Source organism: Oenanthe melanoleuca, chromosome 10, assembly GCF_029582105.1.
Source record: "Oenanthe melanoleuca isolate GR-GAL-2019-014 chromosome 10, OMel1.0, whole genome shotgun sequence".
NCBI classification, from domain to species: domain Eukaryota; kingdom Metazoa; phylum Chordata; class Aves; order Passeriformes; family Muscicapidae; genus Oenanthe; species Oenanthe melanoleuca.
In genome coordinates this window covers 2,474,527-2,501,636 of record NC_079344.1, presented here as the reverse complement: position 1 = coordinate 2,501,636, position 27,110 = coordinate 2,474,527, and the positions used below count along the sequence as shown (strand labels likewise).

Genomic DNA, 27,110 nt, shown 5'->3' with positions numbered 1-27,110 from the left:
TCAGATTTTTATCACTGATGCAATGATGCCTTTCTGAATTTGCAGAAAGGGTGAAGTTGTGCAAAGTTACAATTCACTTGGAGTACTTTTCTATTCAGAGCATGAGACATGGCAGGAAGAGGGTTGTTTTACAAATATTACTGCCAATCAAATGATCAGGAAATAATCTAAATGTCAGTCATGTCTTTCTCAAGTCAAAAAAGAACTGAAAGACCAGAAGTCCCACTTTGTATGGAAGATGAGACAGGACTTGTCTTCTAACATCTGACAGAGTACAGCTTATCTAAAGTGATGGTTAACCTGACAAATAGCCATGTGAGCTCAAGAGAATAATTCTACAAACAGACAGAAGGCATGAATTTTTCCTCAAAAGCCTGTTTAATCTTAAACTTGAACTGAGCAAAGAAGGGCATTTTGGGGTGGATAACATTTATTCCCTTAGTGCTCCTTGGAAGACTATTGCACTCCCTGTTTAAAAGTGTCAGATTTTGAAAAATTTTAACTGTGATAAAGAGAAAATGTGGAGAAGCACCAGTGAAATAGAATACTTGGATGAAATTAATTGCTTCAAAAAGGATAAAAATCTCTCAGGTTTTGTTTAGATAGTTACATTATAAAAGACCTGAATTTCTTCAGCACAACTGTTTTGCATGTGTACAAATATTAAGCTGTTGTTAAATTCAGAACTACCTGAGCACCTACCATCAGCACAGGAGTTCAGTTTCAGCTGACTGGACTCTTATCACAGATTAATGTCAAGAAGGAGATAAAATGTACCCAGATCCTCAAACAATAAACCCAGGAAAAATTAAGTACTGGAGACAGACCCCCACCAATTTCAAAACTGCACAATTAAAACAGCTGTTAGGGTGAAGTCTGAAAAAGATTAATCTGATGTTTGAAATGCATCATGTATCAAACTTTCTGGCATTATGTCACAATTTTTTTCCTCTCCATTAATTTCTTTCCTCTTTTCCACTCATTTTCTCCACTCCGTTTCTTTCTCCTTAATTAAATCAAAGGTCATTAGAAATGTTGTAGTTTACAGTCAGTCAACACTCTCATATGCCACACATAGGAAATTTGGAATAAATCAATTTCACCCATATTTCTAAAAATCAGAGCAGACAATATATATATATATATATATATATATATATATATATATATATATATATACACTACACAAAGTATTTGCAAGCATTGTTTGCAGAAGTCTTACTCTATGTAACTTCATTTGGATAAATTATTTATACTGATGCAAAATGAGAGGCAAATTCTAGAGCATATGTTGGTGCACAAACTCTTTGTAATTTGTAGTTGTTAACAACTCAGACTTTGTAATTCTTGTATTTAGGTGTTTATATTAAATGATTTTTTTCTAACTCATTCCAAAACTGTGAATTTTATTGGTAACTTTTTCTATTCAATTAAAAAAGCTAATTCTAGGCAACAAGGGGAAAAAAAAGCTTATTGTGCTTGATGTTGAAATGCCAAAGATGTACAATTTATATCCATTCCTGCTCTATAAGAATTTGTCACAGCAGGAATGAAATGTAAAAGAACTTCAACCAAAACAGAATGAAACCTCATACATATTTGCTAGCAAACATAGCTTACATTTTCATCATGCCAATTACAGCCTATTGCTCCTTCTATTTTAATCTCCTCTTAATGGACAAGCTTATCTTCCCATTATTCAGGCAACTTTTCTGTTCATGCTTCAGCAATTGCATGACAACTGATTAACAAATTGGGGAACTACTCTTTGACAGTTCTCTCAGAAAAGCACAGAGTTCTCAACATGAAAGACACTGGGACCCTAATTTCTGTTTGAACTAGATGAAAGGCCTTGTATGGTGAGCAGTACTAATCATCTCTCACAGTTGAGAAACACATCTTTTTTTTATCATAGGAAACAGCTTCAGCTGAGATCCATGGTGGCACCATTGCTCCAGCCTGGCGTGGCTGAGGAGCCTGTTCCCTGTGCTCTTTGAGTCTGTGGTCACTCCTTATTCATCCCTACAAAATTCCCAGTACTGGGGCTGGAGCTGTGGCTCTGTGGGTCAGCTCATGGCACTGCTGTACAAAAGCCAGGGTGGTTTTTGCTGATTCTCAGGGTGTCACAAACCAACATTCACCTCTCCACAGGAGAGCCCAGGACTGAGCTGGCACAGACACCCAGCTGCTCACAGCCCTGAGAGAGGAGTGGCCCCACACAGGGCTGACCCCGTGGGCAAGGCTGGGACACTGCCTGGCCTGGAGATACATGGAACACTTCAGTGTCCTGTGCTGTCAATCCCAGTCAGCACCAGCTCAAATATTCACCAAAAATACCAGGGTCAAATCCTGCCCTCAGCTGCCTGCCTGTAGCTCTCATTAAGTTCAACAAATCCACCATTCAGCCAGAGAGGGTCTAGCCTTCAGAATGCATTAAGCAGCAAGCCCACCTAAGCAAAGGAGGACCATCATGCTCTAAAAGAGGCATTTAAAATTTGTTTCAAAATTCACAAAAATCCGCTTCTCATTTGAAATTCTAAAATCTGCTTTTTAACTCTACACAGTGAGAATTCACCATCTCAAGCAAGATTTTTCACTCTATGAGTATTACAAAACCAGGAATGAAATAAGAATGAAAGCCATGTGAGACACTTTATGACATCCTAGTAGCTGTGGTGAAAATACTTCAAAATGCATAAAATGCATATATATTTAAATTTTGAGCAGCCCAGCACCTGTATTGCAAGAGGGTTTTCATGAGAGTAACAGCCTCAGCTTTAGCCCACATCTGTTTCAGAGCAAGCACAATTCTTGCACTACCGGATTTCCAAACCTCCACAGTATCTAAAGAATCTTGACATACTCCTTCAGCTACAAATCCCAGTATTTTCTCAGAGTTGTGCTCTGAGCTCCCTGCAAAGTAGATAAGAGTTGATCCCCAGAAATGATGTCTTTGACGAGGACTTGGAATAAATTCATATGTAAGTGAATGCACACATCCACAGCCATTTCCAAGGTCACCACTTATGGGGGCTGCTTGCTTAGATGGGTCAGAGCAAAACAAGAACCTCCACTTTTTTACTGAGTTCCTTAAGCACAAGCAGAGAATGATTTATCTTATAGATTAGTGGATAGGGACAGAAGCTGTACAATTGAATTATTTTGACTTGAATCATGCTGCATATATAACAGACATAAAAATAGCCATTCTCCTCACCTGTATTTTCTGGATATGTTAATTATCAGCCAGCTGTAAGGTACATATAGGAGATATAGTACAGAATTCTGCCTTCCCTCATGACTTTCTTTTTCTGCCCTCTGACTTAACAGATCTTAACACACACATTGTATATCCAACAACACTTTGGGCAAGGACTGAAACCCCTAAGGCAGAAAAAACACCAGAATTTTAAAAATGGAGCTTTCTCAGGCCAGACTAACACCAATTAGTGTGAGCACCACAGTACAGCCTAACAGAAATTCCTTTGGTGAGAGAATGCCAAATCAGAAGATATTACTTACATGTATGAGTCTTCTTTGTTACAGAAATACCTGTAGGGAAGAAAGGACACCAGTGTTAGCAAAGCAATCACTGAGTAAATTCTTTTGACATATAATTCATCATTAATATATTTTATCAGACACACAGCAGTCACTCCAAAAGAGGAAGGAAAATTGCCATGATTTGTAAGTTAAAGGTGGAAGGATCTCCCCTCTGTGTGAAGATTTTAAGGGTATATTCTCTCCTTATACCTCCCCAGTAAATGTTTCAACATGCATTGCTTCAACTTTGTTCCTGCAATGCGTATCTGCTGGTTTAAAACTGGAGCTGATACAAAAAGAAGATACCAGTAATGCTATGGGTCCCCCTTTATTTCCCATGGCTAAAAACTTTCCCACACTCCTATTAACCAGTGCCCATTAAACCACCCAGCCAGAACGGATTTGAGCAGCACAAGTCATTAAGTTCAAGCAGTTCCTTGATGGTAAACTGTAGCTTATGCTCATTAAAAGCAAACAAACAGCTCTCTCAATATGACTATGGCTTGCCATAATTCCAAGCCAGATGCAAATATCTCCAAGTCATTAAAGATAGACTGTCTGAAGTAATAAAGATGTTTTCATGCTAGACAGGCATGTGGCAGCAATCACCAGCAATGGTCCAGAGCCACTGAAATTTGAGAGGCATTTCAAAGAAAGCAACAGAGTGAACAGAATGAGGCAAAATTTGTAATACCAAATAAAGATAAAATTAACTCTGTTAAATGTCATTGGAATTCATGCTTGAATACAAACAATATTGTCTCCACTTTAGTAGATTACTGGTGACATACTCAGGCCCATCAGTATTTAAGCTTCAGTCTCCTTGGGGGTAATTTTATGAGATGATGAGAAAGAGGTTACTGGATGCAGTACAAGTATTTGAAGCATTTCGTTTGTGATCAAGGCCTGTAATGAAATTTTGGAATTGGGATTAATATTCATGAAAGAGACCTGAATCTCCTTTGCTACCCTCCAACTCCTTCAACCATCTCTTCCAAAACAAATTACTATGGAAAGAAACAGAATTCTATTTCAGGCTTCTTGGTTGTGGAGCATCTAAGAGAGGCAGTAAATTACAATAACTGAGAAAAATGAAGACACTCTATTTGCAAACACAGAGCTAACTTTCAAAGCAAACAGTTTTCAAATAATTTGTGTTTTTGATAGATAGATAAAATCTAGCGCCAATATCATATATTGAGCTATCAAATTTGCCATAATTGTCATGAGGACTTTTTTTAAAATCACACTTACATTGTTATTGGCATTTTATTTTTGAACCATCAAGCACTAACAGGTTTGTTTTCCCTGAAAAGTTAAGAGGCTTCAGGCTTTGAGAAGTGAAGTTCTGAGCACTTGTTTTGGGCAATTTTGTAAATGTGAGACACTGGTAAGTAATTTACAGAATCAGAATACTACAACTTGATTATGTATGTATTAACTGAAATTGAAATGCCCATGCCAAACGTGCACATGCCCCACACAAGGAATCAGGGTTATAGACACAAACTGTAGAGCCAAGATAAGTGATAAAAACAAAAAAAACCAACTGAATCAACCCCTCAAGCATAACAAAAATAAACCCCTTTAGATATAAGTATCTACTACAGGGGGCAAATTCATCCTTTAAAATCATAATCTGTCAGAGCAATGGGCTTTCATTCCAGTTTGACCATTAATGGCTGGCTGAGAGTAGGGGACAGGACAGGACAGGAGGGTGTGACAAGGAGGTGAGCACTGTTCTAGAACAATAGCTTAGGGAAGAAGAGAGCCTGAGCAAGAAGCAGCAGAGAGATCTGAAACACCTACAGCAAAATGTCTCAATGGCAGTAATGTAGTTTTTGGTATTCCTCTCTCTAGGTTTTTCCAAGGGTCTGCCTCACCCTTTGAACTGGAAATTACAGCTGCTCTTGGCCCACGGGCTCTTCCACCAAGCAAGCATTTTTGCTGCTGTTTGACTTCTTGAGTGACCCCTTAGCAGCAGGTACAGCTCCTGACAGCATCTTCATCCTCACAAACTGTCCAAGCATCTCCTTGGAAGACACTCTTGCCTTGCCCTCACCTATCTGTCTCATTCCTACGATTTTAAGGATGATTTATGGAATGGGAATGCAGAGGAAAAGGTCTTAAATCTGAACACCATTTGCAAAACTTCCTCTCCCAACACCAGTGCTAATAAATGGACACAGCATTGCTCTTTCAGCATTATGGGAGCCATATGTGTACTTTTCTCAGCAAATAATGCTTTCTGTAAAATCACTTTGAACAGAAAGTGCTTATGCTGTCACTTCTTATTACTCACAGCCTCTTCACAATGGGATTTGCCACAGCACAAAACAGACTTAGCTGTATTCGCTGACTGAGGACCCACTTTCCCTGATACATGAAACACTGCACTGATGGAAATACTAGTGCTTATGTTTTTTCTACCTCTTTTTTTTTTTTTTTCTTTTTTTTTAATGTGAGATATGTCATGGGTTTTTCCAAATCAGATGTTTCCATAATAATTACCGATTATAATCTGGTAAAATGTTTTAGCTGGTTTATGCAGATATTTTTAGATAACCTTTTAAAGCAACAGCTTAGAGGTAGATATTTTTGCATTTTCTTCATTATTCCACTGTTGGTTGCACTGAAAACACAGTATTTTGCTTTGAGCTGTGGTTTTAAAGTAGCTGCAATCTGGTGGAACAAGGATAAATGTTGCCAGTGAGTTCAAAATTAATCAGTAATCTTCACCGACGTAAAATAAATTATTAAGTTTTAAGTAGCCTTCCTTTTCACACAGGCAACTCTAAGCAACTAGAAAAATGGAGCAAAAAAGGTACCAGCATATCCAAAAGGTTACTTAAATTAGATACATTATACCTGGTTACATAAATATAAACATTGAAGATGTAACACTGTAATCAGATTTCCTTGCATTGAAGGAAGCCAATGACTGCTATTCACAACATTCAAGGTAGTTAATAATAACCTAGAAATGAGTGTATTGTGGAAAAAAAAATCAGTCAGAAAACCACTTAAGGTAAAAAGGGGGAATTACAAGATCTCTGGCTCTCTCTGGGCCAGTGCTATATCCCACTTGCATCTACATGTGAAAGCCTTTCCTGTGCAGCCAAGGCATCAGTTCTCTTAAAATCAACAGGATCTCTTGAGAAATGAATTCTGCGAGTCCAACACACATCAGTAATTTTATTCACAAGATCAGGCACAATTACCAAGGATTTCTCTTGCTTGTAAATATTTCTGGGGCAGGACCATCAGTTTATGTAGCTTTGAGAATAAACCGTAGAATAAAACCTAAATCCAATACACCACTGAAGACATAGATTTATTTTTAATAAGTAGAGCACAAAGAACCTACTGATTCATTTAAAAATGTTATTTAATATAAAATCCCATTTTAAAATGGGTTTTATTTCAAAATGTGATAGGCTGGAGAAGTAAGTGACTACTTGCCAGTATTAGCACTCCCCTACACTGCCAGCATTCCATTCTCACTGAACAACAAACATAAAAAACATGAAGAGAGGAAGAAACAACACTGTAACTTCAGTGTTGCTAATACAGAAAGACTTCCTGACTTAACCAACTAGACTTCAAAGAAAAGCAATGGAAATGTCATGAAAATACCACAGTATATCACTGCCATGGTTATCAGTGAGTGAAAGTTTCAGAATTACAGTTATCATAGAACGTATCATTTCCTCAGTGCAATTTGACATTCCTGATCAACACCAAATCTCAAACAAATTAACTGCTTAGACTTTTCATCATGGCTGTGCAATGCTCTTTATGACAACAATCAACTTTCTTTTTTTTAATGAAAAGAATACACCATTCCCTTCCTCCCTCCCACTAACTGTATGTAATTTGCCATGATGGGTGGTATTTACAAAATTAGATTGTTGGATGCAATGAACTTTGAAAAGAGTATCTACCAACACAGACAGGATATTCTCTTGCAAGCAGTTAGCCTGACTGACCTTCACTAACCAACTTCAAATAGAGATAACAATGTCTTAAAGTACAAAAAGAGACTCAGATATTTTATACATCATAAGCTATTTCTCACAGTTGCCCATCCAAATAAAGCAGCATAATGAAACACTGCTTACTCTGTGAACCCAGATCCCTGCTGCTGTTGTACAGTTGTCAGCTTCTCATATTTCAAGGGGAAAACCCACTTTGATGTACAGAAAGATAAGTAAAAAGGCCTTTGTCTGGCAGAATACATTACTCTGCAAAATATCAAAGTAGAATATTCTTAAGTGCAATTTTCTAAACCTTCAAGAAAACTCTCCCCTGAAGTCTGTGTGGATAAACACAGGCATCACTGGCAGAACACACAACTAATCTCCAGGACTTCTGTAAAGTGCCACTGTTTCCCTTTGCTCTGCTTTTGTGTCCAGATCAGGTGATAACACCAGGCTCATGACAGACATTCTGCAGATGCTCTGGGTATAAGATGCTTTGCTCATGTGGGTGTATGTATCAATATATGTTTCTTTTTTTTTTTTTTTTTTTTTTTTTTTCCCCCACTTTCTCCTACCCTCCCCTCAAGCCAGCATTATGTCCCTAGCATGTTTTGGAACTCAGGCATTTTAGGACAGATTGGAAATCCCAGGGGTAAAAAACCTCAAACCTTAAAGTTTTAAACTCTAAGCCTCCTGCCTGACATATTGTGTAAAATCAGAAAGAAAACATTACAAGCTTGGATCCCACTATGTTTCATCCTGTCACTCCAATTCTTCTTTGCTGTCACCACACAAAGCTGGCAATTATGGCAGAAGATTGTATGTAACACTGGGGCACCTGCAGAAAAGCTGCCAAGGGAAAACAGTAGATTTAGGGGTACTCAGAAAGGAGTTCATTCTCTCACAAATCTTAATAGTGGTTTCTATTTAAGTGTGTATGGAGCTCTGGCTTGAAGGAATTTTGTGAACCTTGGGGGCTACTGTTTATGCTGACCAAGGTGAAATAAGACATATACAAATATTGCAAACACAACTTCAGTGAATTTACTGAAAGAAAATCATGTAGCAAAACAATGTCCTTGTCTAGGACAGAAGAGCTGTTAATGATGATCAGCATGCACTACTGAAAGTACTCCAAGTACTCCAATTTCACTATTTTGTTTCAAAACTAGACTCTACTGCTTACAGTTCACTCAAGAAAAAATTAAAATTAGATTCTAGGGTAGCATGGATCAAGGACAAGAGCCACTAGTCATGAACGAACAAGGAAGCTTTCCAAAATTCTGACACCACCCCTCCAAAATAAAACCAAGCCCAAATGTCTCCTTATAAAAAACCCCTCAACTTAAAATATGATGACATAAGTTTTTAAACATTCCAGATTTTCCAGACTTTTTCTCATCTTTTATTGAAAATGAAAGATCTTACCACGCAAAATAAAGTTTTAGGTTTTTTTCAACAAGTCTAGATCAATCACATTGTCAAGTCTGTAGGTATGTAACAAAGTCATAGGAATCAATGTTGCTTTAGTACTGAAAAAATCTCCAACCTTTCTATCCTAAGATTCCTAGCTGTTCCTTGTACCTAAGTTCTATCAACAAATTATTCACAGCTATATTTTAAGGGGTTTCTTGAGTATTACTGGTTGAATCGTATGGTTACATCTGAATTAGCTACAGAAAAATTTCCAGAACACAATTTTTTACTTTTTATTCAAATACAGATAAAAAGTATTTGAAATAAACAGATTAAGAAACCCAAGGATGTTTTAAAAATGTTTGTCATTATTTTATTGAGGTAGATGACATTTTTAGGCCTTGGAATTCAGACTGGCTTCCTACATCTGCAAGTGACTTCCTACCTCATCTAGACAGTTTATGATTTCATTTTTCAGCCGCTGACAGCCTCCCCCCACCTTTAAAGAGAGAGTAGTACCTGTGAGAATGTGAATACATATGACTTCTTTCAAAGTTAGAGTATTCATAAGAGAGAAATCACCACTGTTCTGAGTTACCTGTACAACTGACAGTTAAAAGAATTCCCTCCTCTTTCTAGACTTTTCCCAAATAAAGAATTCTTAACAGACTCCAAACTGATTTCCAGATACAAAACTGCTCCTAATTGTAAAGATGATGAACTTTAACCATTTCTTCCTTTTTGCACAACCTCACTGAGAGTCCCTCTGAGCCTTAATGTATTTTTGTCCTCACAAATAAACACTGTCTTACATTAGGAAAAAAAAATAAAGCATCTGCATTAATTAGCCATAACATTCTTACACGACAAATGTCATGAGAGAGCAAATGAAACAGCCATCCTACATTTATACTGCATTCTGCACATTAAAAGTCAAAGATAGTTCAGAACTGTATGTAAGACTCTTTCCAGCAGGAATCTTTATAGGAAGACCACAGATCAGCTTTGTTTTAATGACTACTTGTTGCACAACTGCCTGAGTGAATCACAAGGGTTTCCAAACAGCCTTGCAGTGCAGAGCAGTTAGATGGACAGAATCCAGGCCAACGTACAAAGTTGCACAAATCCAAGCAAGCTCCTCCAGTCCTTGGGACAAACAGGGTGTAAGGAAATCCAAACCAATTTCCTAAAAACAGTCACAGACTTTCTGAGTATTTTGCTTGAGCCTTGCTGCAATACCATTTCACAGAGTTTATCAGTGACAGAAGAGCCTTGGCAGGAGCATGGCAGACACCACTGCAGGCACAACACTATTTCCTTCTCTGACATTCAAAGAGAGGCCCCTTCAGCTGGAGGCTCTGTCCTATCAGCACATTCATAGGAACAATTTGTTTAACTCACATTAGATATATGGGCAAGAAGCTCTGCAGTATGTGCAGTCTCCTGAGGGGAATCAATCATCATTTAGGTTGTTAAAGACCATCCAGATCACCGAGACCACCCAGATCACCGAGACCACCCGTGGACCACCACTGCCAGTTGCATCCCTGGCATGTCTCTCAAAGCCAATCCTCACTGCTGGCCACTCCATTCACTGACTGCAGTCCTGTCTCAGTGTCAGCTTGGCCAATGGAACCTTCCCAGCAGGTGCCAGCATGAGACAAGCAGCACCATTTCTGCATTCCCCCTGCTTGCTGATACCAGGAGGAGCCAAGCAGCAGCACATGCTGCAGTTCCTGTGTGTGCTGGAGCCCCCACAGTGCACACCTGGACAGGCAGGGATGGGCCTTTTCTCCTCCACTGTGAAACATACAATTACCTTTTACTTGCCTGCTCTCCCAGACCTCCCCAATCAGACATCTCATCCAAGGACACTTTTCAAGTAATTTCAAAGCAGCATTTCACTTAAGCATTGCTCTTATCAAAGCCTTTCAGGCTGTTTTGTTCAAGACTACTGACAACCTCACATTTAAAAGCACGAGCCTGGCCTTCAAAAGTCTAGAGTATTTCCATAAAATCCAGGAAAACTGTCAAACTACAAATAAAACAGAGGGTGGGGGATGCCTTCCTGTATGTTACCTAAGGCCAACCATGCATGAAATCAAACTGTCCTTCCAGCAGAACTGAAATTCTCAGAGAGAGGCCCAGGACCTGAGATAGCAGCTGAGATAACAACCACAAGGCTGTAGCAGTCCTGGTTCCACCAACCCTCACTTAGAGGCAGCCCCTCCAGATGGGAGATAAAGGAAGCCTCAATGCCCCAATTCTGTGCCTTCATACCTAAAACTGCCACGTGAACATCTTCACACAGACTGCCAAAGGTCTTTCAGTATGTAAACAAAACCAAAATGTAACAAAATCAAATGGCTGCAGTCCTTTCTACTTACAATTTGTGCAGTATTTACTCATTATTTAAGAACATTGCAAAGCTCAACACATTGCATTATGATTTAAAATTATCTGATGGACATTCTTACAGGCAAGGGAAAAAAAAAAAGGGTTTCTGTTTAGAACACGTTTCCAGATAAAATTTTTCTTGTTTTTCTTATTATTGTACCCTATCATATCTTCCAATAAAATCTGTTGGGTTTAATGCATCCATTCACCTTCTGTGCTCTCATTGATCCTTTGGAGAAAACCAAAGAAATGTTTGACCAGAAGAAAACCTGTTCATGAGTTGTCCACAAGTAGGATATGATCATAAAACTCTGCCAGTGCTGGCATAGAAAGCAATTGGTCAGTAGATATGGTGCAAGGTGACCTGCTGGTGAGTTACATCCATGTGTTTTCTCTCCTTTTGATCTTAGTCAAATAGGTTTTCTTCTCTTTAAATAAAGAGATCATCAAGACTGCTGTCAGTTCAGAAATTCAAAACACTCATTACCAGTTCAAACACCAGTCTTAATTGCTTAGTTCTCAGGAATAACCATAAAAAAAAAGTGTTCAAGATGAGTTCTTAAAAATAAGCAAAATATGCCTAATTAAAAACTATTGGTAACAATTCTTCTAACAAACACTCTTCTGTGAGACATTAAATTTGTACACTCATCAGTGAAAAGAGAGAACCACCTACAATTTCAAAGCAGAGCAATACTTCTGTGTGGCCAAACAAAAATGCTGCTTGTTTCTGCCCCCTGAAGCCAGTGGTGATGGTGTATGGCAGGCATTTTCTGGCAATGGAACTCCTCATGGAAACAAATGTTCTTAACTCATGTCAAACCAAATTTTCAGCTTCAGAGTTTTAACTGCCACTGGAAGTGAAGACAATGGACAAATATTATTTGTATCACTAAGTTGCCTACAGCAATGAGGGGAGCACCTTGCTACTAAGCTTTTTTCTGTATGCTTGGGGTTGGTTGTTCCTTTCCTCTCTGTCTGTGGAATTTTTTCCCATGCTAAGAAGCACTGATGGCTAGTGACAGGGGGAGGGGGAGACTCCCTGTTTATTTTTTCGGAGTTTTCTCTCGCAGGGCAGAGTGTGGGGGAAGGGGGCACATCGTGAGATCAGGTGTCTTTTTCAAACCAGGACACTGCACCACAAGCCAATAACTTTCAGCAATTCCTACTGTTCTACCACAAATACTGCTCAGTCAGCTCTGTGCTGATGACCATTTTAATGATAAACAGATCCATGGGCATTTCAAATGTACAACACTGATGGCAGTGGAGAGAGGCTGGCCACATTATAAAACTGGGATGAAAAAGGATGCAGAAAAGTTACAAAGCAATTGGGACTCATTGTATATATCCTCACTGTGTATTTACCTGAGAGGTGGCACTTTGACCAGCACAATCCCCCAGATACAGTGAGAGGGTTTCTCTGCCAAGCTGAGGAAACGGCACGGGTGAAGGACACCATCAAGTGATTTATCAACCCCATTTGCTCTGACATCCAAGTCGCTCTGGGACATCTCTGGTCCAAATATAGCCACAATAAAGTCCAGGTTAACTTTTGAGAACAAGCAGGAATATCACACAAGGTGAGATGCTTGCAAGCTACCAGGTTTTTTTTTGGTTTTGGTCAATTCCTTGTCTAATCCAATAATCAACATGGGCAATTGCACTTTACCAAGCCACTCTTGTGACTATTGGAAGAGATGCAATGTTTGCAAAGACATGAGGAATTCAATAAAAAAAAAAAGTACAAGCAGACAAACAAAAAAACCTAACAGTGACAGGCAAATCCCAAAATACTAAGATTCATCTCACACTAAAAAGCAGGCAACTCTACCATGGGTGTTTTCCTTGGTGTTACTGGGTTGGCTTTTTTGCAGTACTTCCCATCATCAAGTTAGTGCTTGTACATCCTCCAAAACAAAACCCTATCTGCAGCTTACAGACAAGAAACAGAAGCTAAGTAGTTACATAACTACAAGTCATGTATTTATAAACTGGGCTGCCTGGCTTGTAGCAGCAATCTTAATTTAAAAACTCCCCAAGCAAGAATTTTCTCACTGCATCTTTCACAATCAGTTCATGACTTCATCAAGATGACTGAGATACCACAAAATAATCAATCTAATGTGTCTGAGGACCAGAATTTTAATGTGCATTTCATACTGTAACCCACATATATTTTAGAAATTAAATTTCGGTCCCTGTTTTAGAAGCAGCTCCTGTAATAGTGCACTAAGGTCACAGTATTACTTATGTGCTAAGATCTGACAATGAATACACAGAAAATAAATGTTTACTGATTGTTCTTCAAATCATCCTGTAGAGTAAAATAGATAATCCCACACTGACAACAGAGGATTCAGTGTTGTTTTGTGGATTTCTACAGGATTTAAAATTACAGCTGTCTCATTTGGTGGTTATTCCTCCCTGCAACCCCTTTCAAAATCAAAAAGTGCATTGGGCTGGCTAAATTCCTTTTAACACCACAGTGACTTTCATCCATTTCACATCTTGGATAAAATTGGCCCATTGTGCACCAAATGAAGGCAGCTTTGGGTATCAGGTTCCTACTATAACCAGATTATTTTAAGTTTATTTGAATGGTCATCAATATTTTTAATAAGGATCATATTTTCTTTGCTCTGCTTTTCTGCAAAATATTTATAAGATAATATTTTTGATCTAGAAAAATTGATTCCTCACACATTATTTTATCAGTCCCAACTGAGTATTTTAGATGCAATGTGCTTGTACATTTGCCTTTCAGTATTCTTCTGAGGCTGTCTCCTATCACAGTAACTTTCTCCTTTTTTTTAATATCAAAATACACTGAGGTCAAATATCAATGTCTCACTGCTTTGCTCTCCTGAGGAAAAGAAGCAAGATTCTACTATGTCATCTTCAACAGCTGCAAAGAATGAGGGGAAACCAGGGAGAGAGAAGAATTTGTGCTAGAAGCTCTTGCAAAATTCGAGACTTGAATATAGCTCAAGTAGCACTTCAACATTTCAGACTCCTTCAGAGTCAAGATCCCTGGAGAGTTGAGTTTAAATCACTAAACTTATTTCAGGAAAGTGGAGAACACTCTGGAGAAAAGTCTGTCAACTCCAGCAAAATTAATAAACTGGTTGCTCCTGATGTGAACTACATTTCTTGACAGGAGTTTGACAAATTTCTAATTCCCTCTTAGCTACTTGTGAATGCTGCACTTGTTGCTCTTTTTTAACAGTTATTTAATACTATGACACAACAGAAGTAGTAAAAATTGCTAAGTTTCACTCACCTTGCACTTTCAGTGCCAGTTATAAAAAGGAAAACTATGACCTTCCTCAATGCCTGTCAAGATCTGTGGGATGGGATTTGCAAGGCAGCCCCACTGCCTACCAACTTTGAGATGATCTGGCCAAGTCAGCCTTGCCTGTTTGTTCTTTCGGATCTGAAAGGTTTCTTTTATACATTACACTCAAAAGAGACAGCAGAGTACCTCAAGCAAGTATTTAGTGCTTTCAATATGCACACCAATTTGGCACTGAAAAAAGAAAGTTAATTTTAGATAAAAGCCCCAAGCAAAAATTCTGTTTCCAGCACACGTTCCAGACTGACTTTAGCCTTTTTTTCTCTCTGTGCACTGAGCTCAGGGAAGCTGTTGGTGTCATGTACCTCTCTCCTTCCACAGAAGGAACCATTGGTGAGACTGCTGTGAGTGACACAGCAGGGGTGAACCTGCCAGGCTGTGGCTCTGTGGGTAAGGCTGGAGCAGGATGCACTGAGCTGCTTTTCATTTCTTTCCTAGTAGGCTGGTATAACTCAAATGGTTTTTTGTGCTTTCTAGCTTGTTGTTAAATAAGCAATTTGTAGTGGAGCTTAGTGAGGCTTGAGGAACATTGTGAGGGAACATGTGCATGGTTGTTCACCTCCTAAGCTGTAGAGCAGAAGAGTAATTAGTATTTTGTATAAAACAGATTCTTGTCTTCAGTAACCTGTGAAGAACACATGAAGTGAGGGGAGGATAGGCCCAGAGTCTCCTTGTGACCTGTGCTGTCCCCAGCTGCTTTCCAGGGGTTGTGTAGCAAAGCCAAGTTACAGCTTGGGAGGGAGGTGAGGATCAAGGTCTTCAAAGGCCTGAGTCAGCTGCTTGTTGTGCATCTAAAGGAAGGAATTCATGTCTGCCAAGAGAGAAAATGAATGCCAGTTTTTGACAGGGACACTGCAGTGTGTGCTTTTGAAGAGAAAAGCCTTTCTCAGGGTTGGGGGGAAAGTGGTGTCTCAAATTTGAAAGAGAGTTTGATTCCAGCATGCTTTGCTTGGCCAACACAGGCAGATAATGCTTCTGATACCTGCCTGTTTGCAACTTTATCCAAACAGAAAAGCTCAGTCTCTGTGTTGGGTGGTGAGTTGGTCACCTATGCTATAATCAGAAGGTTTTAATTTGACATGAAATGGGGGGAAAATGATATGCAAGACAATTTTCTCCAAATTGAAACTTACAAAAGATAAGGAACACTGCTTGACACAGAAACCACATAAGCTGGGAAATTACAAATTACAGTTATTAGTCATTCTTTACTGGCAAGAGGAGGCAATAAAAAAACCCCAAATGTTCAAATATGGTGTGGCAAATAAAGTGACTCTTCTTAATAGAGGAGGCAGTAGTGGTAGGATCTGTTCATCTTGAAAATGTTGTCTGTAATGAGCAGACACCAGTGGTCTGCCCTTTTGAAAAGGTTTTGGCATGCACAAAGTTCTTCTATTAATTTGATAATAACTGGTTGCTAAAATTGTAGAGTTGGTTTCCTTTTCCACATTTTCTCTGGCTGCACTCTGGGTATAAGAAATGATCTGTCTTTCTGACTTCCAAAAATTTCAGCCCTTTTACCCACAAAAAAAAACTATGGCAAACTTTGAAGTCTGCCAAATTTTTCAGGTGTGACAGTTTAGCCAGAAGATTTGCTTAGACTCTGCATATAATGAGGAATAGTCTCCCCTCAAATGAAGTTGTTATGTAGACTTTAAACAATTAGAATACATTATTAAAAACTTTGATAAGTAGAGTGATGTGTGTTCAGTGCATGGAAGCATCCCAGACAGAAAGGAAGGTAGGAAGCTGTGCTGGATGAATCTCTTAACAAGCTGGTTTTTCAGAGATTTTTCTGTGGGCCAAAGAATATGAAAGCTGTGTTTAAAAATTTAAAGCCTTGCTATGTTCCAGTTCTGTGGAGCAGCAGAAGGAAGAAGCATTTTACAGTGCTATAATTCCCTATCCAGCAGCTCTTTCAATTAAGATGTTTATGACAGCTGTTTGCATTTGATGGAATGCACAAAGACTTGGTCATTAATTATTGTGTTTTCCCCCCAGTTATTATTTGTATTCAGTGGGTCAGGTGGTTATGATCATGCTGTTATCAGTGCAGTAAATGCACTTTAACTTCCCCAAGAAAACCCCCATTCAAACCCTTTCCCCTGCATTTTTTATCCTTCCAGAAGCTGAGAATTTTGTAGGAAAAAATATTCAACAGCAGTGAGTTATGGAGCCTTTTTTTCTAATGCAGTCATTTAACAAGTTTAAGCTGGCAGTGATCCCATCCACCTTAATCCTCTTCACACTTGTGAGCAGTCAGCCAAGAGCAAGAGAGCACTAGGACTTAATAGACTGCAGTGTTTGAACTATGGCATTTGTGTTCAGCTTCCAGAACTGGCCCTAAGTGCCTAGTAAACCCTACAGTTTTGCTTTCATTAATTAGAGACTCCCTTCCACTGATTTGTGGAAAACATTGGCCAACATGTTCTTTCAGCTCAGTAAATATTTATACAACTTGTGTATGATTTTAAGTAATGAATACAGCTCATTTTCAGGGCATCCAAAGAAGGCTCTTTCCAAATACTAACAAATTCCTTGTCTGACCCATGCTGAACATGGCAATTCAGGTTATAAAAAGTTAAATATAAAACTTGTCTGGTTTTGAAGGTTATTTTTCTGAATTCCACTTTGCCATGTCGTCCTTTTTCATTATATTTGCCAGAAGTTTGAGGGGAAAATGGAGAAAACCCCACAAATAAACCAATGATGGATAGTAATTACTAATTTAAGCCAACTGGCCACTATTGCTGTGTATCTGTCAGATGAATGTTGTGCCATGATGCTGCTAGTTAGAAACCTATCAGGATATGTTTATTTGAGTTTTCTGAGATGAATTAGCACCTTTCAAACTTTGTCCTCACCAAAGAATCCCTGTGAGGCAATGTTACCCCTGTAATGCAGATGGAGACCAGAAATTGAATGCCTGGCTCAATAGGCACATCCAGATCCCTGCCTTGGATGCACTGACCAAATTGTGTGGGAAAACACCCCTCGAGCTATTCACACATAGGGATTGAGCACAAATGACAGTGAGCACTGAAACATCAAATTCCTTTGTGGAAACATCACTGGAGTTACTTGGAGAATTGATCTAATGTTCTTAATTAGTTGTTAGTGGATTTGTGCTTTCAAAGTTCTCCCAGCTTACATTTTGGGTTTTTTTTTAGTTGTTTCTCCTATGTCCTTGTCTTACCTTTTGTTTCAAGTGTTTCAATGCCTGGTTGCATCTGTGCAGTGCTACTAATGTTACATATAATGTGTTATTTTGATGTGAAATGTCTTAGGCAGGAGTTTCTCTAAGCTTCTCATTCTTTAACATACGTAATTTGGAGATACAAGAACACAGAAATACCTTGACTTTTAAAGTATTGGTAGAACACTCAGTGCACATTTTCCTGGGGATACTTGGGTTAGCATAAATATTTGGACACAAGAGAATGCTAAGCTAAGTCTGTCCAGTTTAATGCACTGTGGTGAGATAAACCTGTAGTAATATTTCTTAAAAAATAATTTCTAAGGTAGCAAAGTCTCATTTTTAAGACTGAAGAACACAAGAGCCTCTTGGAGACATCCCATCACTTTTTAATGTATACCTTGATATAACTATAGTGAGAATGAGTAATTAATTTCTTTTTAGTGTAGCTCATCCTACTTTTATTTTTTTCCTGATCAGTTTATTTCATGTATTAGCTAGTAGAGGTATTTTCCCAGAGTGTTGCAGGCAGGCTTTCAATCTGCAGGTTACAGGAACTCCAGGCACCTAAATTAGGTGCCTAAACTTAGTTTAAGTTGCCCTTCCTTTCTTTATGGCCCAGCTGCAGCAGCTCCAGGCCAGTTGAGGCACATGAGCATTACTGATTTCCATGCCTGGTGCTGAGATCCAGTCTGGGAACTGGCAGTGCTCAGCCACCCAGCTAATGACCCAACTGAGAGCTGCCTGGGGATCTCCTGGCTGTGAATTGGCAGCCCTTGCCTTGATCTTCAGCTAGGGACCACATTTCAGCCAGTACAACTCCTGTCTAGCTAAATTTTAGTATTCTAAAATAGGTAGTTGTTAAATTTTCTGTACTCTCCAAACTATCATAAACCTACCTGGTAAGGATAATAATCTGGAATTTCAACTTTTTAAAACTGAAGGCCTTTTTTAAAAATTACATTATTCCTATATTTTGTCTTTTTACCAATAAGAGGCACAGCTTTGTTGAAGTTTCTTACTGTTTGGTAATATCTTAGATTAACTCTGTTTCAGTGTAGGAAATGCAAGAAATCTGAAGCAGATGTCATTTTCCCACTGACTGTGTACCAGCTGCATTCAGGGCTTTTGTTGAACTACAGTTGGCAGTTGCCTTGGCCCCTTCAGAGAGACCAACACTTCACTGCTTAAAATGCAGGAAGTCATTTAAGCACTTGAAATGTTTGGATGAGAGTTTTCTTTAATTCAGTGCGACAGCTTGTGAGTTAGAAGTGAGTTTTGTTGATGAATGAGCCTAAAGAGCTCTCACCCCACCTTTAGGTCTCGTTCATGCTGCTGTGAGAGCAGTGCCAGGGGAGACATTTGCCCTGCTGCAGCTTGTTGGATTAAAGAGAGCCCTTTGGTAGCAAATGTTGTCACTGCAGCAACTTTTGCAAGCACTAAATTTACTTATGAGAAGTTCTTTTTTAATTGCCCCAGGACAACCCTTTCTTTGCATGTCATGCTTTTTGCCTGGAGAAAGTTTTTGTATGGAAATACTTTTTTTTCCTAAGATGGTATAGAGGATGTCTAGAGTTTGTCAATCCAATTGATCCTCCAGGGAATGTGCTGACTTTCAGTATGTATGGAGGATTTTTAAAGCAGCTGAGCAAAATCCCTTCTCAGATAAGACTCTTTCTATTTTGTCAGTTAAGAGCATCTTCAAATCGAAATAGCTCAAACATAATCAAATCTCCCTTGCTCAATCCCTTGCCTTCTCCTCCCAACCCCCTACACAATCCATCCCCAAAAGGATAATCCTGGCAGTGATGTCATTAGAATGAATTTACAGACCAATGCTCAATTTTCTTGTCTTGAGCTTCAGTTGCTAATACTGGCAAATTTGAGCTGTCTATGTAAAGGAGTAAGGTTATGCCTTCTCCCCTGCCCTTGTTTAATTTCCCTGGAGCCCTAAAAATAAATAATGTGGATTATTTGGACATTTTCATGCCTTTTTTTTTTCTTTTTTTTTTTTTTTTTTTCTTCTTTTTTTTTTTTTAACTGGTACACAGCTTTATATTACTTCCAAACATTTGTAAAAGCTCTTGTATTCCTGAGGGTCTTCAGGGAACAGAAGGTTTAAGGAAAGAATTTTGCTGGCTAAACAGAGATAGTCACAGTTTCTGGTAGGTGTAATAAACAGTGATATGAAGTACAGAATAGACTAAAAATAATCTATTTTAACAAAATTCCTGTTTTCTCAAAATCTTCTCATTGTGACTTTCCCCAGTGACTTTGAGCTCTACAGAATATTTTGTAAATGTTAAAAAGCACAAATGAATAAAATTGGTCCAAATCTATCAAGAATCAGGATCAATCTTAAAAACATTATCATAAGGACTGATACGGCAAAGAGGAAGAAAGAGGCTGAATTAACCTGTTTGTTGGTAGGAGATTATAATATGTTTTTAAGGAATGCAGGCCCATCACCACTGCATTTTCTCAACTCTTTCACATTTGGAACATGGGAGCTTAAAGATTTCAACTGGAAAAAAAGCCACCAACGAACTTCTCTAAAAATGCAGAATTTATGCAGTATTTTGTTTCCTTACTTCCTTTATCTTTGGCTGAAGGCTTTGGTTTTTTGTTTTTTTTTAAGCAGGAAAAATAGAGGTGATCCCTCATTTTGGGATCAAGTAGATAAGCCACAAAGCAAGGCAAGGGCACGCTGGCCCCAAGAACCCAAGCTGTGAGCTCTGACACTGAGCTGTTTCATCTCAAGAGCACACTGCCAGTGTATTCCAGGAACGATGCAGTGTCTGCTCCTTTTCCTTCTTTCAGTTTCACATAACACAAACCAACCAAAAGTACCTCGCCATTCTGAGACAGACCCAGAGAGGAGAGGAAGAGTGAGGAAACTGAAGCTGGACTGTTCAAAGAGTGCTCCAGAATTCCCTAGCTCAGGTCTCTCTAACTGGGATGTGCCAACAGAAAGGTTTAGAGTATACTGGTGCCATGGTTAAACTAATTGTTTTCAGCACTGCCCAGATCTCAGCAGAGATGCAGCACTGGGAAACTTCCCAGCAGTATTCCTACCTAAGCTTCCAGGTCTGGCAGCCTGAAAAACCATTCTAAAACACTTTAAGTGAGCACAGACACCCAAGAATGGTTTAAGCACGGTAGCCAATGACTTACAGCAGATGTATATTGCCTGCATGACACAAATATTCTATTGGCATGAAAGTTCTAGATTAAAAAACAGAAGAAATGTCTTCCTCAAAAAATGTATCAAATATCACAAAGCACAGTAAACTCATTCAAAAATTATTAATTTTACCGGGTAGCACTTAAAAAACACCATTGGTTTCTTTTTCCACATGAAAGAGCAACTCTGTGCTCTTTGGCTAGGATTGCTTTCTTTAGCAGTATTCAACACCAATACCTCAACTAATATTACTTTTGTACAGAATTTTTTTAAGAGTTTGTTGCTGGCTTTCCTTCTTCAGGTGAGCTTATGTGAGCTCCTTCACACTGGTATAAGACAGGCAAAGATGACATTCTTGCACCCAGCTTTCTGAACAAAAATACAACCAGATCATCATTTCTCCTCCCCTGGTCTCACATTTATGCCTATAACCATGTGGCTTTCCTAGTAACTGCTTGATAATTCCCTTCAATGAAAAGCAGACCACAGACACTGAAAAATGTGAAGCATAACAGTAATGCTACCTCAGGAAATAAAGCAATCGCTTCACCCTTTCACCATAAAGCTCTTTTCCAGGTATCCATGAGGTACTGCAGACCCAATTCCATGCTGTCACACCTGCTAAATCAACACAGCAGAAAAGAGACAGTCCAGGAAGTTTTTAGAGTGTGTGGAGGACAACTTTTTATCACAGCTGGTGAGTGAGCCCACCAGTGGAGGGACTAAGTTAGACCTCTTGTTTGCAAGTAGAGATGGGCTGGAGGGAAATGTGGTGGCTGGAGGCTGCTTGGGGCACAGTGACCATGAAATGACAGAGGTCTCAATATTTTGTGGAATCAGGAGGAACATCAATGGGACTTTTACACTGGACTCCTGGAGGGCAGACTTTGGCCTATTAAGGAGACTTATCCAGAGAGTTCCTTGGGAAGCAGCCCTTAAAAACAAAGGAGTCCAGGAAAGGATACATATATACACAATAAATTATCAACATTGGTTACAGACAGGGGAAATTTAAAGAGAGCTCACAGTGCTTTCCTTGCTTATGAATTCAGTTTTGCAGAGCAAAGTTATGACCAGCTGTTGGCCAAGTGAAAACAAGACCTCACTCTACGTGCACACATGAAGTACAAGTTTATTCAAGCTTGGAAAAACAGACAATGAGTAGAGGATAACAATATCTCAAAGCTCCAGAGCTCTAGCCCTTGACAGAAATGGGCAAGAACGGGCATTCATCCAGAGGTGGATGTCTCATTGTTAGACTTAAGAGTAAAGGACATTAAATAGAAACAAGCAAAAATATGTCCTGTTTCATTAGTAACCAGCACTCTGTATTTGGAGGTGCCCCTCCCATTGATTTTAAAGTATACACTGAAGAATATTAACTGAAAGGCATCTCAGTTACAACATCTGATTGTCCAGATACAAACAATGTTCCTTCCCAACAGAGTGCACCTCCACAAAAAAATTAGCCCCAAGAGAACCATACAAAATAGGGATGTTTATTGAGCAGCAAAGTAGTAGTTATTACTCCACCCACAGGAAACATAAAAAGCAAATAACCCTTGCTTTTCATGGGGTCCAAAATGGACTGAAATGTTAGGTCCTGCTGTCCTCTTAGGGATACCAAAGAAGTGAGACATGTACCCTCTGGAAAAAAACCTCAGCCTATTGCTCTTAAAGGTAATAATTATAAGAAAGAGTATTCCAAAAATCCTGTTAAAGACAATTGACAATAGTATTTTATATTAAACTCTCATGCTTACAGTCAGACCACTGAAGCAGCCTTGGAAATATCAAAGATCTGCTAGATCTTATCTTGCCAAGATATAAAATACACCCCAAGGAAGTTCTCCTCTCTCTCTGCTCATTCTCATGCACATCAGTTCCTGACATATCCTTGGAGACTGCTTTGGGACAGGCAAGAAGCTGCACTACATAAAAACTCCAGGGATTCCTGTGAGTCCCTCTATGGTTCCTGGAGCTCTCACAGAAAGTAATTTCTCAGTGCTTGGTAAGAAAGAGGTTAATAGCCTATATAAAAAAACACCTCTAACAAAAATGTTATTCCAATTGCATTACATTTAGGAGCCCTGAGGGTCATGGGGTAGATAATCAAAAAGGACAAGGAGGAAATTAAAAAAGGGAAGAAGGCAATCAAAAAGGGCATTTAGAAGGACCCATAATCCTCCATAGGAAGAATACTAATTATACTACTGCATCATCTTATAATTAACCCTGATCTAAATTTTTTTTTATTTTAGCTGTAATAACTTTCACATGTACAATGATTTGATTGCTAATTCTTGCCAGTTGTTCTTGAACAGCTATTTTAGGGTTTGTAGCTACTTTTTACATAGCAGTTTAACTCTCATTTATAAAAAAATAAGACAAAATATTTAGATAGCTGATTTTTTTGTCATCAGTCTTCCCAATTAGCACACTGATTTCCTTTTATTCTGACAGTGCTGGCTGGTACACTCCTTTTCTTTCCCCAAAAGTCTCTTCTATTTAGGAGTGAAATTAATCTCCAATATAAATTTGTGTTTTGCACCCAGTTCACCAGCCAAACTTGGCCATACATCTTTGTGATGATTTCCATCTGTATTTCATATTTCATTTAATAAATGTGGAACATCACTCTAGGCAGCAAACTAAATTCTCAACATACCTTCATTCCACAGCAGACCCCTGCTTGGCTCACCTGCATTCTTGGGTGACTGGGCACACATTGCTATGATATTTCCAGTGACTTAAAAACAAGTCTGAGCTCTTGCCAAGCTGCAGAAAGAAGCAAGGCCTAGGAGAAGCTGCTCTCCCCTGAATGAAGGCTTCTCATCTATATATGAAGCCAACATTAAATGCCAAACTAACCTGAGATGATGACACATGCAGTGATTTCACAAGAAAATCTGGCAGCAAAAATATTTAAAAAGTGGACTCTACAACCAATCTGGAAGACTGAAAAGATCCAGAAAACACCTGTCTAAAGTCTGCCCCCAAAAGGAAGGACTCTACAGACATCAGTTATTTTTTTCCTTGATCTTTTGGGTTATTCTAGCCAGACATCCTCTCTGCAGATAAAAAAGCAGATGTGCAACCCTCCAAGATTCAGATGTATGAACAAGGATTCATAGCAGCAGAAATTACTTCTAACTGAATTTTTGTAGCATGATATGAAGTTATCCTCTAATATTTCATCAATTCTTCATGTATCTGTAAGGCTCCTTGGTAATTAGTTCTTAATGATCAATAGATTCTTGGACAGTTAACATTTGGAGGACATTATTCCCAAAGCAGGGCCAATCTAAGGATGGCAGTCTCTAAGGTTTCCTCCACAGGCTGTGTCATGGGAGCAGGCATGTTTTCTTATCACTTTTTTAAAAAGACTCACTACAGAAAAACAGGGCCTGAGGGTTTTGGCTCATATGGTTTATGAAACATCAGCTTCACAGAAATCTGGAGACTGTACTGTGCAGTCAGCAGAATGTACTCTCTGGAAAAACATATTACTACTCTGGAAGAAACAGAACAACAGTAGAAACCAAAAGACAATCCCTTTTATTAACACTGATTTCCTGCTGGTGAACCAAAAGAAGGTATTATTTTCAAAGCTAGAATTAAACTCTGATTAAAGGGCAAACCCCAAACTTTAGTTCTGCATCAAAAAATGTTGTCTAGGCAGGGAAATAATTTGCAGACAGCAAACAATGCCACAATTTCTTCCCATATCAGTCAAAACATCTGCATAAGAATTCAGAAAAAAGGAATGCAACCTCCCTGGAAAATGAGTAAGCATAGAACACCCTAAAGTGTGAGTAGGCCTGTCTGAAAATATCAAGCCTTTTTTGTTCCTCTGAAACCCTGTATTAACCTAAATGCTTTTCTCAATCAATATTTAATAATGCCAAAGTTACATCACCCTGAGGCATTCAATATCTTCTCTTATATTCCTATTATTTTCCATGTGATAATATTTAATATAGTGACTGAATAATTTGAATTGATAATTGCACTCCTCAGATAATCCTAAAATCTGAACTTGAAGGTAAGTGTAAGCTTCTATTGCAGCCTGAACAGGCAGTTGAAACTGAAGTTACAGAATTAGGGAGTAATTATTATTTAATGTAACATCTCCCCTGATTCAGAAATACTGACTGCAGCTGCAGTGATTTTGTCACAGGAAATTGTCACACCAGTCAGTGTGTTTCTTTTTGCTGGCTTACCTTACACAGTAGTAACACAGCCAGCAGTCAAATGAAGCATAGAATCACCTCATTAATCACCTATAATTCCTAATGCCTCTTTTCCATACTCAAAAAAAGAACTGAGAGCAAGCTCACTAAACAGCTAACACCTGAAAACATCAGGAAATGGCCAAAACCAGCCACACTGTGAATGAAGATCAGCTCTGAATGGTGACCATGCCCACTCAGGCTGTGCATTCACAGAATGCAACTAATGTCATTCAAAGTTTTCTTTGTTAAAAGTTGTGCAGTTATTAATACTTTTGCCTTGGGTACCTGAAGGTGGTGTCTGCTGAAGCACCTGCCTACTCAGCAGTCATAGTAAGCAGCAAGGAATTTTCTGCCTCTGTGGTTAAACAGAGCCCTCTTGTCTTGCCAGAAGCCTGACATGAAAATATTTTTCTGTGACTGACAGAAGCAAATACAGGATTAATTCACTGCTTTCAACTATTCCTTTTATGAATAACAAGAATACCTAGAAAGGGTAATTGCCACTGAGAGAGACTACCTGCAATTGATTTTTTCTTTTTTTTTTTTTAACCACAGCAAGCAAAAAGTACTTCCATTATAAAGAACAGGTATTGATTGCAGTCAGAACATTAATTTGCATAAGAAGCAAAACTTAAAAGGACTATCAGACATTTTATGGTGTACATGTAAAATAATTGCTGGCTCAACTAAATAACTCCCCTTTAAGAAAAAAAAAAAAACATGTTGAATCCACTGCACAAGTAAATTCCACCATATGGACTGGAGCTGACTGATATGGGAAAAAGGAATCCTTGTTGGAAATGTTCTTAAACATTAAAGAGCATTTTGGTGTGTGTGTGCCTTCTTGAAGCTATTGCTGCTGGGCTGCCCTATGGTGCTACAAAAACACAGAATAGGGCTGTCTCCTGCCCAGGGTACATTTGTTTTCAAAGGTGTGCAATATGTATTTTCTGGTTTGAGGCAAAAGGGTTTAATGATGTGGCTCAGAGAAGCAGGAATCAGCTGAGAAATAAGCTTAAAGTACCAGTCAGCTAACTACAGGCTAAATTTATGCTAAGGAACAAATATGAAGGCAACTCAACATCGACATATTTTAGCCTGGAAACTAAGGATGGGAGATTTGTATGTTAAATTTTCATTTTCCTCCATATGGAAGCCCTTTTCTACTTCTTCCTCAAGAGCCAGGCATGGTGGGAGCCCCACCTCCAGGAACTATTGAGATGGGACACTGATCTTTGCAGACACTACAGCATCTCCCTGCAGGGTTTTCTGCAGCTTTCAGCATGTATTGAATGCTGATGGCAGCTAGAACCTGATTCTTCTCTCACTCACTTGTTAAATAAGCAGGCTCCCAACTCTCTTCTGTGCAGCATAAAAGAAAAAAAGGGAAGCAATAATTTTAACACTTTAGTTCAAATAAAACTGAACAGAATACAAATGAAACATTTCTTTACATAAATTTCACCCTGCTGAATTGCAAAAGCATTCTGCAAACAATAGATGTGTTATTCTAAGAAGGGGAAAAAAGAAATCTCATTTAAAATGTTAGGCAACCTAAGCATAGGCCCACTACATCTCCCCTAGTTTTGTTATTGGTTATCCAAAGCCAAGCAAGCCTGTTACCTGGATTACTGACAGGCTGACAATGGAATTACTCCTGGCATAAAGCTGCTTTGCAATCAAATTTAACTTCTGAGGCTTGTGGGGATTTTTAACCACTGAACTACAGTTTACCTACATCTTGCACAGCAAACAAACCTACCGTTCTCAGAATTTCAGTTAATCAAAGCTGTCCTGAAGTTGT

The 27,110-nt window shown here is 38.8% G+C and overlaps 1 protein-coding gene across 3 annotated transcripts in view; it reads right to left on the bottom strand.

Moving 5' to 3' along the window:
- The window catches only part of RORA (RAR related orphan receptor A), a 327,797-nt gene that overhangs the window by 100,315 nt on the left and 200,372 nt on the right, over positions 1–27,110 (bottom strand). For all 3 annotated transcript variants that reach the window (XM_056500317.1, XM_056500320.1, XM_056500318.1), the window contains exon 2: positions 3,523–3,552. In XM_056500317.1, the coding sequence (XP_056356292.1) occupies positions 3,523–3,552 (30 nt within the window). The remainder of the gene's footprint in view (positions 1–3,522; positions 3,553–27,110) is intronic.